Below are 17,736 nucleotides of genomic sequence, written 5' to 3'. Positions count from 1 at the left end.
AAAAGTCATCTGTCTTTTTTACGCTTGACGTGCTCCACCTTTCCGCCCATCTGTCCGTGGCTGGAGATATGGAGGTGTGGGGGCGGATGGGGTGGAGATACTGGCTGTCACACAGTTGGGCAAGTGCAGGGCATCTGGCCATGGCCTGAGGACTCAGGCAGATCTTAAGTGTAAAAATCTTGTCATCTTCCCGATGGGCAAGTGAGCTTTGAGCGGATGGGGAAATCCCTCTGTTTGTGTCGAGTTTAATGTGTTCTGCTTGTGCAAATGTGATGGATGTGTAAAGTTAATGCAATATACATGCTGAACCATGAGGATGTCATACAGAAAACCAGGAATAAATGAATCCGTAATTAAATAAGTGCATTAATTCTCTGAACGGGGTACGTTTATCCCAGCCACTAACTATGATAGGAAGGAGTTTTATCTGCATGAATCCATCTTTAGAGCACATTTGGAACGAACATGAGTTTACATCAAATCTCTGATCTTCCCGCGGGCGTATGGCAACGGGGGAAGTTGTTTTAAGTGCGGAAATGGCTTAAATTGATTTAACTAACAGCTTCCACATAGCCCGCTGCTTTAGATGCGAGGCCCGCTTAATGCACTAGATTCGAATCAAACCCAGAGTCATATACTGTACAGAAAGAGAGCTGTGTTCACTTGCCATCTCAAGCCCTGCCACTCAAAGTCAGTATGCCAGAATGCCTGCCGCATTTAATTTAATTTTCATGTAGTGACTTTTGCATTGCGTGTTGATCCACTGGCACTTTTTTTTCCATTCTCATGTGATTTGATTAAAATTTTTTAAAGCACACACACACACCTCTGTTATGTTTCCTGGGAGATTATTGCATCCAGAGGGCCAGAAGCTACACAAGAGTTATGCATTATGTCAGGAATCTCCCACAATGATGTAGCCAATGTTAATTACTTAATTTATTTGTTTATTTTAGTCATACCTTTTGTCATTTGATGGAAATGAGTTATTTTATTTGAAGTAATTTTATTATTTATTTATGATTTAATTATAATTGTAAAAAAAAAAGCATTAACATTTCACAAAACATGAGAAAACAATTGTTTTCAAAAAACAACTTTTTTTGTTATGGAAAGAGCTTATCCACAATCTGACTTAACACATTCTGACTGGTAAAATTTCAGGTCATTTTGTTCAAATGTAAGTCGTAACATTACATTTATGTTGTATATGTCTGATTAATCTTATATGTATTGGATGCATTTGTATGGGTGATTTAATTAACCCTTTAGCAAATTATTGTAATTTGTTTAGTAAAAAAAAATCATTTCAGCTTATGCAGCTCAATCAAGTTAAGCCCAGACATTATTATGATTAGTTTTAACAATTCTATTCTTTCTAGAGTTTTCTTCTTCAAAATCTTCTAAAATTAAATTATCATCATAATATGCATCTTTCGCCATTATTGACTAAAAAAAAACATATTTTGCTTGTGAGATTGCGTCTAACAGCAGCAGATCCCCAGCGAGGTCTTTGACCTATAGTCCATGAGTCTGGCAAGAGAGTCTGGTAAAAAGAAGAGAGCGAGTACGATGGAAGAGGAAATTTGTTTCCCTCAGGAGCGGAAGCAGAGAAAGCCGAGACAGCTCTTCCCCCCCCCCCCAGAGTCACATCTGTATGGTTTCTTGGCAAGGGTCTACATCACATTACCTCTACCTGATCATAGCCAGCTCTTTTATTCTGAGAGCGAGAGAGAGAGTGAAGTAATGTTACTGGCTTTGCTGGCCTGTCATCTTATTTTACGTTTTGGCAGACTGCACCATGACGCATGGCCTTGCATCTTATTACAACAGGAGTCTGGGGCTCGTCTCTCTAATCAGCCGATCTGCTTATGTCTTTGGTGTCAGACCTGGGGAGAGCAGCGCCGGTCCATGTTTTCAATAAAATCCCTTCAGTGGGAGCTTTTCCTCGGCTGAATCAAAGACTCAGTATGCCACAAGACATGACTGAAGCTTAAAGGGATAGTTCATCCAAAAATAAACATTCTGTCATTGTTTACTTGTCCTCATCTTATTTCAGAACTATGACTTTATTTATTTTGTAGAACACAAAAAGAGATGTTTAGCAGGATGTAGCAAGCTGCACTTTTCCATACAATGAAAGTGGATCGGGATCAAGGGCTGTTGAGCTCCAGAAAGATACATCATATAACTCTGTAAAAGTGATTTATATAGGTCGAACAGACTGAATTTACGTTGTTATTCAATGAAAATGTACCATGTACTTTTATTGTATGGATCAGACCAGCTTGGACATTTTCCTGTGAACATGCTGGTTAATATTGAATTTATCATCTTTAGCAAATTAATGGATTGCTTAAGCCGTGTAGCAAAGGTTTAGTTGTTTTGAACCACTCATCACTTTTTTTCCACCACCTCATTGTGCCAGCTCATCTAGGGAGATTTAATAGTTCACTTGTTTTTAGTTTTTTTTTTTTTTTTTTTAGCACCATTTTTTTCTCTCTATTTGTGATGGATATAGGCAGTAAAAATAACCGAGGAAGTAAACAGTGCACATTGACTGTTATTTGACTTAGCAGCAGTGAATTTCCATAAACATGAGTGCAGAGATTTATACTGTCGGTTTTCATAGAGCTCTTATTTGTAGTAAAACCCTGCATAGGTATTATCTGTCTGTTATTTACACTTAAATTCAAATTTACTACATTTAAGCATCTGTGGACTAGGCATGAATGCATTTGAATGCCAGTGACGACCATATCGTCTGTTACACAAATGAGGTTGCCGTTTGTTAAATCTATTTCAGCAAATTAGCTGGAAACGGACAACCATAAACAGCTGTTGCTGTTGGACTCCGGCGTCTGTCTGTGTCTCTCCTGCTCATGTGTTTGTGTAAATATGTGTGAAGGAGAGGAAGAGGGGGAGAGGAGACGCATTGTGTTGTACTGACCTGGTTTTGTCCCACAAGCTTAACCCCTGCTCCTCTCTAGATTAATTTTGCGCTTTATGGTCATGCGTGGGCTGAGGGGATTTACTCTGTTTGACACCTCCTCAAATACAGTGTGGGATTGTCTTCACATTGTGCTTGAAGGATTGTCTGACGCCTTCTGATTATGAGGGGAAGGGGGGGGGGGTGATGGTCCAGGTGGCCGTGGTAGGGTCAGTCAATCCAAGGGCTCTCTCATCATCCCTCCCTCCATCCATCTCTCTGGACTTTGGTTTTACGGCTATTGATTCAAACACCCGACATCTGTGATATGATCTGTTACAGGAAACCTGCTTACAACAGTTATTGTTAGGACTGTTGAATTATATTTTAAAATAATAATAATAAAAATAATAATAATAATAATAGAATTCTACTTAAAAAGTGTTTTTTAAAATGCCGTAATATATTTATATTTGGCATAATGCAATACTTGTTCATATTATTAGTAGAAGTAGTGGTAATATGTATTTAGTCAAATATAGATAAATAAATATACTTTTTAATTGTTTTAATTTATATTAGACACTAAACAATTCTCATTGTTGTTTTCATCATCATCATCCTCATCATCAATAATTATAATAACAATAGTTTGTATTGTTTTGGGATTTAAATAAATTATTTAAATAAAAATATATATTTATATTAGACACAATACTTGTTGATATCAGTAATAAAATTCATTTTGTTGTATTTTAAATAAACAAATAAATACAGGTCAGTGATACATATTGATAGCCTTAATATTAATATCAATAATAATAATGAATTTTTGTAATTTTAATAAATACATATTTTTATGTATATATTATTTATTTATTTTAGAAACTATTTAATTCTCGTTGTTGATCATGTTTTTATTATTACTGTTGTTGTAGTTATTATTATTAATGTTGATGATGGAAATGTATTGTTGTATTGTAAATAAATAAATAAATAGTTCATTTATTTAAAAAAAATTATATTAGACAATTCAATACTGCTGATATTAGTAATATTAGTAATATCAATAGTAATAGCAATATTTACATAATATTTACATAAACAGTACCTTGATATTATTATTTTAGCATTACTATTATCAACAATATCATCATTTCACCCTGATCTGTGTGTTCATCTCACAGCTGTACTGACTCTTAATCTCTGAGCTTGATTAACCCATCAAGCTCTGCGTTGCTCTGCCTGCAGCCGGCACACTGGGGCTCAGACTGATTTAGCCACATCGATGGCACTGTGCCCAGCTTCAGCTTTAGAAAGACCCCCTTAGCCTGTTCCACTGCTGAGAGTTTGCTTAAACACATATGAATGGGCTGGCACAGTCTGTGTTTCATAGCATGTGCAGTACAGGAAGAATGAGTCATACTCTTTTCAGGACATAACCACCAACTTTTCAAAATTTCACAAATGTTTACTTACCCTGAGGGTGCTCTGCGGGTGATAGATGAGAGCACGCCTGGTCCCGACCCTTGAGACACAACCGGAACAAGAACACAGCATAGTACTGATAGAAAACTTCCTTTATGTTCCCCCTTTGGACTGGTAACCCTTTACTGCACTGTCACTGGTTGATATTTTCAGCAGGGTGTTTCTTCTCTGCTGGGCTGGTGAAGATTTTGCACATTCTAGATTTATGCAGTGCTTAGTGTTTCCTTCCCTCACCCCAGCCACACTCCTCCGTGTAGCTGCATATCAAACAGGCCGGAGATATTTATATCGTGGTCTCTGAGCCTGAGGCAGAGGCCCTGCTACTCTACTACTGGAAGAGAACAGCTTTGACTCAAAAGCCAGTGGAACCAGGTATCGGGAGCTGGTTCTGGAACCTAATTCTCACGTATCTTTACAGCTTTTTAAACATAAGACAAAAAGTGCTGAAAAACTGGAATTGTAAGAGTAATCAGAATTAGAACCTTTTTTGATTGGCTAGTTTGTTTGATTAGCTTAAAAAGCAGCGATCTGGAGGTTTTATGGCTATAACAGTAATGACTACAACTTCTACCAGTTTTGATAAAGAAAATTATACTTAATAATCTTTCCATGTACTCCGTTCCATGTACGCCATATATGCACTGCATGCTCAAGCTGAAATGAACACCATTTACATATACAGTGTAAAACTAAATTAACACATTATCTGAATGTAAGAGGAAGAACATACCCTAATACATTACTTTAGGTGAATAGTAGTATGCGCGTACTGTAGGTGTAGAAGAGCCCTTGACTGATAGCTCTTTCGAACATCAGTTCTGGCCCTGTGAGGAGCGGCACCTAAGCTGAGAGAGCAGTTCAGCTGAAGGTCATGACGGACTTATTTTCTTTTAATTGAGTTAAGATGGCCAAATAAATGGTCTGCAGACTAGCACAATCATTACCCTCACCCAGCGTCTGCACACACACACACAGGCCACTCACACGCCACTTGCTCGCTTTCACTGTTCTGACAAGTCGAACGAGCAACAGTCAAACACACGTGTTTTTCTTGTGTTTTAAATGCATGCTTATAGCCTTCGTCTTTTTTTTATTTTATTCCTGTCGTGCTCTTCTTTGATGTTCGGTGAAACTTCATGGCGGTTTACCTCACATCTCTGCTGGCTTTTTACCGGCATTCTCTCGCTGGTGTTAATGTACAGTCTGTGTTCACCGCTAATGTCTTTAACGGACAGAGAGCAATCCAGCAGCGGTATGACTCTAATAAGCTAATAGCACAGTCTCTTGACAGGTCCATGAGAGTTCATACATTAAATGGATAAGCGCTGCCTTTTCTTCCCAATGTGCATTTCTTTCCCACACCACATAGACTCACTCAGGAATAGTGTTGGGGGATGTAACTTTCAAAAGAAACGTGCTGTAATATTGTGGTAATCATAATGAAAAGTACTACATTGTAAGTTACTTAAATCTTTTCTCTATTTAGTGATATTTTTAAGTGCATATAATATGCAATGGCATTTAGGCCATACCACAAAAAAAAATGTTTTTAATGTGGCATAAAGTAAGTGTATTTACACTGGAATCAAAATCGAAAGAAAATATTTTTTTTTAATCTTGCACATCCAATAGAAGTTTTTTTTTAACATCTAATGCAACATGGGAATTTAAAATGTTTTTAATGGAATGTCGGTCAAAATAAATGAATAGAAAAGTAACACCACTTATTTAAAAAGGTGATATGATGTACATTTAATAAATAACAGTTATTTACTCATTACTCAGTTAAATCATAAAACAGTAGTAATAATTGTTTACTTCAACATTAACCCCAACACTGCTCAGGAATAATGGAATAACTTGCACACTTGTCGGAGTGTACACCTGACATTAAACACACGCTTGTTTTTTCTTTTCTTTCTTCCTTTGTGTTTTTGTTTCTCTGCAGGTATTTCCTAAAGGATGCTCTTTCTGCCAGTTATCATTACCGACTTTCCCTTTTATTATAAATTATTATTATTTCTGACTTTTTCTTTTTTTTTTAAGCATGCACAACCAATCCATCACTCCTCCCCTTTCATCTTCCGTTTCTCCCTTCATTGAATTACCATCAATATGTGTGAGATTGAAGAAGAAAGGAGAGGACACGAGACAGGAGGGCCGCAGCCCAGCACAACACCCCCTGCCACCGGTGTGCGTAGGGGCGCTAGTGCAAAATGTGGATCAAAAAGCAAATAATGACCGCCATGTAACAAACACTTATCTTCATTGCCAGTTGGCTCATTTTTTTTTTTTGAGACTAAAAGTTATGTTCTCAGAAAGGGGAGAATTGCACTGTACCGATTTCAGGGCTGGGCCACAAAAGTAGGTGGCAAAAAGTCATGATTATACTGTGTTTAAACATAGCCTGCACATAGCACAAACAGATCAGTGTTCATTAGTTAATGAGTTGGTCTGATAGAAGAAAAGGCACAAAAAGTCATTAGCTCCCTTGATCTGGTAACATTTATCACCTACTGAATAGCGGAGCGCACCCACTGCCAGCTTTATGGAAGTGTTCTGCAACATAAAGCAATATTATTTTGAAATTTAGAAAGAAAGAAATATTTGAAATATAAGTGCTTTGTAACATTATTAACATAAACATTTTGTAACACAAATCTCAAGTATTGCTGCTCAGAATGTTGTAAAAGATATTCATTGAATTAATGGTAAAAAAAAAAAAAAAACCTTTGGCCTGTGCACTGTGCTGTGATGTTGTTACTAATGTGCCATGTGTATGACTGGTTGGAGCTGTGTCTATGAAATGGGTCTAGAAAATACAAATAAAATATTGAAATATTTATGCTCAGAAATGATTCTTCTTTCTGCTTTTGTGCCCCAACTATCCATTTATCTCGGCATGTTGTTTTGGAGTGTACATACACTATAAGCTTGTTGGAACACCACCTGCAATGCTGGAATAGATTTTGGATGAAGCTTGCGCATAAGACCTCACCGGCTTCATGTGTGCACCCGTGTGTAAGATACACAACAGTAGGACTGAAAAATAGGATGTGTTTGTGTGTGTGAACTGCATTTTTAATGAACAGATTCTTGCCATGTTTGAACTTTGTCATCATCTGCAGGATTTAGTCAGGCTGTTGTAAATTTGTGCTGTATCTGAATGTGCCAAGTGTTCTTGTTTTTCTGTATCCCCTGATATCACTGTAGCTAACCTGTATGACGTTCTTCTGTAAAACATAAAAGAAGATATTTCGAAAAATGTTGCAAATATTTTGTATCATATGCACTTAAAAGTCAGTAGGGTCCAGTGCTGTTTTGACCCCACGTGGTACTTGGTAAAATGTTCTATTTTATTGCTGAAGTATATACTGACACCAAACTTTATAATGGTAAATATTTTAAAGTTATATGAATTTATTTAAATTTAAGTTAGTTATAATTTCTGCAGTTGCAAATCGCATGTTCATTGTGAATAGGAAACTTGCTGGTTGTTTGTTTTGTCACACCAAAGGTATGGACAAAAACAGCTGAAACATTCTTTAAGATATCTATTTTTATGTTTTGCAGAAGAAAGCAGTTCATACAGGTTTGAAACAACCTGATGGTGAGAAAGTACTGACAGATTTTTCATTTTTTGATGAATGACTCCCTTAATGCCGGCAGTAAATGACAGACTAGAAGCATACAGACTAAAGCCCAACTGTGAATGTGAACTTTTGTTCACAAAATTTTACTTGAGCGGGAAACAGAAATGAGCAGCATGTGATTGTGGATTGCTGTGAGGATGGATGTCCTCCAGCTGCATGGTACCTCCAGTCAGCTCTCGTCTCACCAGCTCGTGGCCAAGCCAGCTCCATTTACGACCTCTGCGTTCAGAAGTTTTTGATACTGAATTTTATACTTCTTGGCTTTGCATGACGGCGCAATCCACTTTTTAACTCTTTCACGCCACACCACTGTGCTTTATAATCAGTTGTGACGATTATACGATAGAAAATACGCTCAGATCGCTGCCCGTGTTTATTTTGGACCGTGATACTTGGCCAAAAACAATACCAGTCAAAACAAAGCAGGGCTTATGTGTACTCGCAGTAATTTGCACTGTCTGTGAAGAGGTTTTTGCTTTCCTTTGAAGTGTCCAGTGCCCAAATTACAGTGCTGCCATAATAAAGTATTACCATGCAATTACCCAGCAGTGCACTACACACAGCAGCCGAGCAGAGAAAGTGCTGAGAATAGTGTGTGTGTGTTGCAGTGCCACGCTGTGAACAGGACCGCTTGGCTCTACAGTGGGCAGCTCTCACCTGAGGTGGCAGGGCCTGATGAATTATGGAGAGCTGGCAGCTTCATCAATGCTTCAACGACAGCGCAAAATATGCAGCTTATTTGCACCAGCGATGCGTTAACAGCAAATGTAATTTTAATTAATGCTGAGCCTTCCTGCTTCGCTTGACAGCTGCTGTAACCATGAACAGGGATTGGTGACAGCTATTTCTGGTGTGCAGGTAGCACAAAGGCTTTAAAATTTTCACAAACTGAGATGCCTGCCTTCCTTTGCACTAAGGCCCTTGGGCCACTTCCCTTCATCTTAAAAAAAGAAAAAAGGCACATAACCAGGTCAACACAACATTACGTACCAGCCATTTAGAGATGGTTTTTAATTTGTTGCCACTTGCTTCAAGTCTGGGGAGTAGTATTATTCAGGCTTCCATAGAAACCAAAGTTACACCTCATTGGCAGTTGAGTCTGTGAAAAAAGAAGAGGTCGACTCCTCCCTGCTACAGACGCCTTGATTAAAACCAAAAGAGAGAGTGATGAGACAAACCACATGCTTAGTGACTCATACACACCAGGCCTGCAGCAGATGCGCGCTCGGCGATCTCTAATCAAATCTCGCTTTAGTCTGTCATGGAAGGATTTGGAGACAAACTCACTCTTTATGTCAGTAGCGGAAGTTTTTCTGAAGGCGAATCTCCTTGCTTGCATTTACCTCAGCACAAGGCTTCTGCTCTTGGATACTCGGGGTCAGTCGTGGCTGAAATGAGAACCAGGGACAGACGCGGGGTCAGCAGCTGGAGGAGGATATGGCAATCATTTATAAAAATATGCTTTCCCAAGCCCACAAAAACAAAAGCCCCAAACTCAACAGCTGGGAAGGGTTGGGAGTAGCCCCAAGGCTGGCAAGTTCCCTTCCAGATGGAGAGGTTAGGCCGAGGCTAGCCAGGCAGCTTCACTTAAACTTCCGATTCCCATTAGGCACAGAGAAGATTGCAGGGAAAGGGAAGAGGAAGAAAAGCAATGAGCATGACTGCTCTGTTTTTTCGCCCCGCTTAATCAAATAAAGCAGGAAGCTTCCGAGACGGAAGAATTTTGTTTATTGATACTTATGAATACTCAGAGTTTGTTTGTTTTCGAAATCCTCTCTCTTGCTGTGTGATATTGGTGTTTGTGGTCAGCCATTCCTCTCTTTTTTTTGTGCAAATCTTTTTTCTGGGAGAGTTACGTTATCGCTTTTTTTTCCATAATATAATTATTAATAGTACATTTAAAAAAATTGAACCATTGGGAAATTGCACAAACCATTCAGCTTCGAGTTAATAGCCATGCCTTGTCAAATACTGAATGAAACAGGTCTTAAATAAGAATTGATGACCTTCTCTCTGTCTTCTGTTGTCCTGACACCCCGCGCAGCACAGAAGTAACGGGGTCCTGGTGTGGATATTATGTTACCATCGGCTCAACCCATTTGGATGTGTAATTGCCGTCTTAAAGCTCCAGAACCTGATGAAGACGGCCCCTTAAAAAGAGTAATGTACACACCGAAGCCTTGGGAATAGATCCACGGCACATAATGCGTATCTTGTGTGAGTCGGTGTCAGGAGCTAATGGCTATAGAAAGACACGAGGGGAAGTTGACACAGGGTCCGCACAACCAGGCAACCTTTTGAAAGCATACATGTGATATTCATTGAGAAAGACGCTGAGCGTTTACCGCTAGAAGACCGAGCTGCTGATGTATTAAGCTCTATGAGGTCTGATGGGAATTAATCAATGAAATAGCAGAGGCCTGAGGCAAGTTTGTACCTCTCTTTCAAGCCCCACAGCAAATGTCATATTCAGTTTTTTTAATGAAACTCCGTTTAAAGCCTGTTTGAAAAATTAATAGTGTGTTTTGTTTCGAAATGAAACGGCTCTTCAGGTCATTTATTTTAAATGCACACTTTCTGTATGAAGGCAGTGGCTTAGTTATTATTATGAAATGTGGATTTGATTTTAATGCACATGTGTAAAAGCGATTGAAATCAGGTCGTATCACACTGAAGACATTACCATCATATATATTAATGATCCGAAAACCTCACAAGTGAGTGATGACTGTACAGGTTACCATTACACATTATGCAAAGACATTTTGTGTTGCTTTTTGTCTCATTTTGGCTGTGTATGTTTCTCCTGAGCATGTGAGGTAATCCAGAACCCCCTTAAGCCGACAACCATCGACCCCTTTGGGCTCTAAACACACCAGCAGAGCTGAGGGGTCATGACCTGAGAGGTCAGGGTGGCGGACAGCAGGGGCAGCCATCACAGGCCCATTACTGGAGGAAATTGGAAACACTGACCCAGCTCAGACACGGACAGCATGCGCTCTGACGCCATTTGTAGCGCCTAATTGTGCCATAATTAAGATGAACTGAATGGGGGGATGGGAGTGGTGCTGGAAGGAGCAGCAGACAGGAAAGAGGAAAGCTATCATCACATTTCACATGCACGCGTTCGCACAGTTCTAGCCTGAGTGGACGTGACTGCAGTGGTGTGTAGTTTTTATTTACACTGTTGACTGCTTATTTAAAGATTATCACATTTAATCACACTCTTTAGGTTTAGTGTCAGATTTTATTACTTTCTTAGTGTTGCATTTTTATTGTTATATTGTCTTTTTTTCTTCTTTTCTTTTTTTTTTTTTTAAAGCAGTGGTTCTAAACAGGTTTGTGTTCATAATGCAGATTTTTGCATTGGACATCAATTGGCTGTCCAACATTTTTTTTTTATTATTATTCAAGACATAATTTACTACATGAAACACACTGTGGCTATCAGAAATTATGTCTATCCCATAATTAGTGTACTATGGGTTGTATTTTTTTTCTTATTATTTATGAATTTTTTGGACTTTTAATGGATTTTGAGATTGAGGGCATTTTTTCTCTTCTACTTTCTATGATTTGACAAAGATTTAGCTCCAAATTATTTGATTATTTAATTGGATGTGTTGCCTTGTCTTCCTTTGTAAAGTTAGGAAACTTATTTATTTGTCATGATAATCTTTGGGTTGTGAGCCACCAATTGAGAACCGCTGATTTAAAAGACAATTTTAGACATCTATTACATGAACAAAAGAAGAAAAATCACAGAGTTTAGTTGTGTGGTTTGCAGTTTTGTCATCAACTTATATTACATAAAACAGGCCTGCGACCGCAGCATAGCGATTAGAGATGTTCCGATACCGATTCCGATACCTGGGCTCAGGGTATCGGCCGATACAGAGTACTGATCCGATACCTGGGTGTGTATCTGTATATACTACTAGCCCTGTGTTAATTGCTAGAATTATTTTATGGTGTGCTTCAGACTTATTCCTTAATAAAACATGAACAAATACATGTATTTATTGAACTACTGTATTTATTGCAGTATTTTTATTATCTGACATGAATTTGACAGTAATATTATTTATTTTCTTAAGCGAAAAAGAACTTCAAATGCAGCCAAAAATCTAACACCGCAAACTAAAAAAGGTATTTTAGTTTTACAATATAACTGTATAAAAAACCTGCAACAAATAATATAAAAAATGATATATTAATCAGATAATCTCTTTACAACAAAACAAGTAAAAAACAAGGAACCGTCGAGGCATAATTATTATTAGACGTATTATTATTACTACATGGACATAGCTAAATCTACTGTAGGCTACAACAGTAGCTTAATATATTGTCAATTTACTCACGTTAAACCGAACAGTTTTCTCAAATGAAACGTTAAATTCTCATGAAGTGACGGTATATGCGTTCGTGTCCTCATATAGTGACACACGGCATGAGACTACAAAACTGCGAGCTCCCGCGCATCTGCGCCCATCACCCACAGAGATTTAGAATTTGCAGGAGTAATATTTAAATAGTATTTTGCCGTTTAATATTCACAGACACTAGTATATATATTCGGCTACAGTCTGGAGCCCTGCGCTTACACTAACACGGAAGCGACTGAACGCAGCTGCGGGTAACGAATATACTCAAACTTACTACCGGTTCTACAGAGACGCTGGTATCATCACATTTTTAAATTTTCAGCACCGACTTGGTAGTGAAGTGCCAGTACTTGTGGCATCCCTAGTCGCCGTTTTACTGTCTGGTTGGTCCAGTCTGAAATACTGCTAAACAGCGGACATACTGCTTACCACTGATCTATAACATAGAAGCGGCTTCCTGCCAACACTGTCTGTTGGCAGTTTAGAACGCAATGAGCGATCCAGTCATATATAGATCAGTGCTGCTAACGTGTTTTCATTTCTTCTTCGCTGCTCTAAACAGGGGTTGCTTGTGGCAACACAGCACAACTTCCTGTGTTTTCAATGCATTCTGAGCAGTGAAGAAGAACCGTGCAGCAGTTAGGCAAAGCTAGCGGTCATAACTAGGTCGTTTAAGAAAATGGTATCGGATTGGTATATGGGTTCATGTACTCGCCGATGACTGACAGAATTTGTTGTGGTATCGGTGATATTTCCGATACTAGTATCGGAATCAAAACAACTCTAATAGCGATCCTGTATAACACAACTGTGAGTTCTGGGGCCACCGATCTTTCCCTATTTGCATGTTTGAAACGACAGGGCCTCACCTTATAATGAAAGAAAGCAGCTCCCCTCCATGTTCATTTCAGCCATGTTGAATTAGAATAAAGAGCTCTGCGCTTTCTCAGTCAAACTCCCATTCTCAAAAATTTCACCACTTAAAACCTGCCCTCTCATGCTCAGTTCAAACCGAGCCTCTGATCAGAGTCAGATGAAATTGGATGTTCATTTAAACATGGATTGGAGCAGTCAGATATGCTGTTTTGATTATGTGTGTTTGTGTGTCAGGCAGAAATGAAGGGCAGCCAATGGTTTCGTTAGACAGGGCCGCTCTGTAAACAGACACCTACTGGCAGCTGGGCGCTTGGCAACTGGACAGACTTGCATGTAGAGAAGGATACTGACCCCACCGTCTAATGGTCTCCACCCACACACACACACACACACACACACACACTTGCTCACTCACTCACTCACTCACTGCTAGCCCTTCCTGTGGCTCGGCCGTGACTCGTCCCGACTCCCACAGTGACAGACAGCGGTGTGTTTACTGGATTTCCGGAAACCTCGACAGGAAGAGCATATCTCTCCACTTCCAAATTTTTGTTTTTAAATCAACACTTTGTATCATTTATTTGTGCCCAACAAGAAGTCAGCGTGATTTATTTTGCTGTAATCTAAAGCCACTGTCTCCAATTCCTAAAATAAAGCGCTGGAAATGCCCGGAAGAATGTAAACTGAATGCTGGAGAAATTATACAAATACAGATAGCAGTGAACTCTTAGTCAAAATGTTTTCTCTGAAGTGCGCTGGGGAGCCTCTCGAGGCTTGCCAGGAAAACACTCATACTTATCTTTCTTCCTCTAAGCTCTTGTTGGAGACCTCCTCCTGGAGTGAGAGCTCAAGTACTTGTTTTAACAGCTAAACATGCTTTTATCTTACACAACAGCTTTTATCCGTCATTGCGACAAGAATGACGTGTATAATATAATTTAGTGATCAAGCATATATATAAATATATACTGTTTGCTTATAATGAATTTGTTTATTTTATTATGTTTTTTTATACTTAGGTATTATTTTTTATTTCATTATTTTAAAATGCTTAATGTAGTATGTTATATATTTGTTTTAATATTTATTTTTATGATTTATTATTTTAAAATACATTATAAAGGATTTTTGTATTTATTATTTACAATATTTTGTATTTTTTTCATGCATAGTATTATAATTGTTTTGTTTTTATGTATTATATGTATTTATTAATTATTATTTTAAAATGCATTATATGGTGTTTTGTGTTTATTAGCGATTGTTTTCTAATATGCTTATTGTTATTTTTTATTTAATTATATTTTAATATAAATTATTTTGTTTATTATTTTAAATATTATGTGTATATTTATTGTTATTATTTAAATTTTTTATATTAGTTTTTTTTAATTAAAGATGCATTATATAGTATTTTATGTATTTATTATTTTTTGGGTAAGAACCAGAGTTTGACAGTTTTGTTTACTTGTAGCCGTTGTGCACATTTAAGTATTTGTGGTACAAATCCGCATTGCTCTATCTGGTCTCTTCTCTAATAATTAATCGAGAGAACCATTAATATTCAGCACATTCTTCTTTGCTCTCACTGTCCTACTCTCTGATCATCACTCCTAAACAAGCTTCGCTTTATCATCACTGCCAACACTTCTCTAATAAAGGCCTGTATGCAATCACCAAAACACACCAGTGGCTCACAAACTACAGCCTGTTTGTTTCTGCTGCCTAATGCCGGGCTAAAATTAGGGCCCTCGGCCTACCAGCAGCCTATGATTACCATGTTGTTTCTCCATTTCCATGATTGATGTAGTGTAGGTTTGGTGTTAAAATGAGGGTTGGACTTCAGCGGAACATCAGCATCTCTGCGTGGCTTTGACGGAGGAGAGGACAATTATTAAATCCGCATGGCCAGCTTTCTTCCAAGGTTGCCTTCCTTCATACGACAACTCCTTCTAATACCCTAAGATCCACCTAACCTAAAACGCCTCGCTGTCTCCTCCAACTGTCCACCCTGTCTGACCAGAGGGAGACACATGGTTACTACAGCTACTTGTGTTAAATGTCACGCACATTGAGGCGATCTCTGTCTGTCTGTGTCTCTCACACACACACACTTACGGCCCTCTGAGGGCATAAGTGGCTGTCTCTTATCACCAAGTATGTGAAAAATGTGTAATGCTGGCAGATCTGAATTTGATTAAAGTGAGGAAGTTTACAGAGGAGGTAAAGTTTGATGAGCAGGCCTGGCAAAGAAGCACGATGACTAAATTGGTTGTTTCACTCCAGGCACGCAAAGAAGGCTCTTTTTTCTTCTTCTTCTTTTTGTCATACTAAAGGGCTTTTAATGTGAGAGGTTAGCGTATGACTGATTTCATCATCATAGTGTGGTCTGTTTTGTTTCAGTTGATTAACTTTATTGTTATTCCACAAGTGTTTTTAAAGGCTTTGCTGGATGTCATTCTAAGAGCATGTGAGCAAAGATTTAAAACTTGTCTGATTGAACTTTAATGTTTTTAATGAAAGTAAATGATGAGGGACTAGCATTCCTCAGAAAACATTCTGGGTATATGTAATGAAGTCTTACCGAGACCTCGTTTATTTATTTAACTTGTTTATTAAAATTTGAAATATACCTATGTGTGATACATTTGCATGTAAATGCATGATTATGGCATATAAAATAATAATGATTACAGGTGCTGGTCATGTAATTAGATTATCATCAAAAAGTTGATTTATTTCGCTAATTCCATTCAAAAAGTGAAACTTGTATATTATATTCATTCATTACACACAGACTGTAATATTTCAAATGTTTATTTCTTTTAATTTTGATGATTATAACTGACACCTAAGGTCCCAAATATCCCAAATATATGTGTGTGTGTGTGTGTGTGTGTGGAATGCTTGTTGATGGAGATGTGTAATTTTATATATGTAGCATTACATTCTTACATGACATCCTTATGCTTTTATCAGTTGGTTTTTATTTTTTTATTTTAGTTATATTTTATTTTCAAATTAATAACTTGTTTTAATTAAAAACAAATGTTTTTCTTTTTTTTATCATTTTAAAAAGTGGCAAATTTATAGAAATAAAAGTAAATATAATAAATCCAGACGCCAATATAAGTATGTGCAAGGCAGCAAAATAATAATGTTGACGTTCTAGCCTCAGTGTACATTCTCTGTGTCCATTATACATTACGAAACCCTAGTGCCCTGTAAAACGATATGTATAACAGGCCTCTCAGACCGAGGCTCCGTCGAGTGTAAATATTTGGAGAATTGAGAGTCAGAGCAGTCACTGTTACAGTCAGAAGGCCCTTGAACTATTCGTCTCTCTCATGCCTGGTGGCGAAAGGGATGTACCACTCCGTCTGCTGGTTCGCTCTTTCCCTCTGTGTTCGATCTTTGACCTCTGGAGCCAGACACTCAGGGTCCTCAGTCACTCGTCAGTCTGATGTCTATGGCAGGCTAGCAACTGGACAAAGTCAGTGTTGTTTTGGGGAATGTTGGTGATTGTGAATTAGGCTTGAGGGGCAGGGAGGGCTGGGGATGTTGTTGTGCTTCAGGGCTGAGCTGAACTTCCTGTAGAGGTGTAAAGGATAAAAAATCACAGGGAATGGGGTGAGCAAGAGGCGACAAAGGAGATGAGTGTCTGAGCCTGGATTTAGTTTTCATTTCACTACCATAACCCAACCCAAGAGGCATATCCTTTCAACTAATACGCTTTGTACCCACTGTATACTTGTAAGGTCCTTTTTCCTGCCCTACTTTCTCTACATCATTATTTTAATAAAGTGTCATTAGCACAGTTATTGAGGCAATTAGCTTGTTAGAAGACCATCCATCAGAGAACAACAAAAACTAAGCGAGGTCACGGTCAGCAGACGCAAATGTCAGGTCACAGTGTGGGCAAAGGAGGCGTTGTCTGAAACACCCTGTGTGTCTTATTATGGGGGTTAGCTGCCTCCTTTGAATTTCATTACAGCTTTAAAAGAGGGGCTCAAAGTATGTAAGAGCTGGCGTTAAATGTTTGTTTTCTGCTTTCAGTCGCATGGTTTGCGAGTCTTTGCGGGGGTGCGTTTGAGGGGCCTTTGTGCAGTGTGACAAAAAGAAAACTCTGTTAACTGGGCCGGCTTTGTCCCTGTGCGGCATTGCAAAATATGATTTGTGATGAGGACCCCGGGCCTTTTCTTTCAAGAAACCTGTTTTTATTCTCTGCTAGCATTCTAATCAGCATTTGTCCCTTGAGTTAAAGCATTGACATAAAGCCACAGTGTTAATCTGAGTCACTTCTGTCCCGTAGGCGCAAGAAAGGAATTTAGGGATCTGTCGTCTGCCAGACATTAGACATCCCAACCAGATCCCTTCCTGTTTTTTTTTTTTTTTTGATTGA

The 17,736-nt window shown here is 38.4% G+C and overlaps 1 protein-coding gene across 10 annotated transcripts in view; it reads left to right on the top strand.

Annotated features, from left to right (window-relative positions):
* The window catches only part of LOC132123611 (BCAS3 microtubule associated cell migration factor-like), a 233,928-nt gene that overhangs the window by 138,342 nt on the left and 77,850 nt on the right, over window positions 1-17,736 (top strand). Inside the window, exon 24 of one of the 10 annotated variants that reach the window (XM_059534371.1) lies at window positions 6,464-6,699. The exons of 8 other annotated variants lie outside the window; for them this stretch is intronic. In XM_059534371.1, the coding sequence (XP_059390354.1) occupies window positions 6,464-6,540 (77 nt within the window). In that variant the 3' untranslated portion in view covers window positions 6,541-6,699. Of the gene's footprint in view, window positions 1-6,365; window positions 6,700-17,736 lie in introns of those variants that run through there. One more of the 10 variants, XM_059534373.1, reaches the window with a different exon arrangement.

This window comes from Carassius carassius, chromosome 41, assembly GCF_963082965.1.
Source record: "Carassius carassius chromosome 41, fCarCar2.1, whole genome shotgun sequence".
Classification (NCBI taxonomy): domain Eukaryota; kingdom Metazoa; phylum Chordata; class Actinopteri; order Cypriniformes; family Cyprinidae; genus Carassius; species Carassius carassius.
Note: the sequence above shows the minus strand (reverse complement) of the source record. Positions and strands in the feature narration are given on the sequence as shown.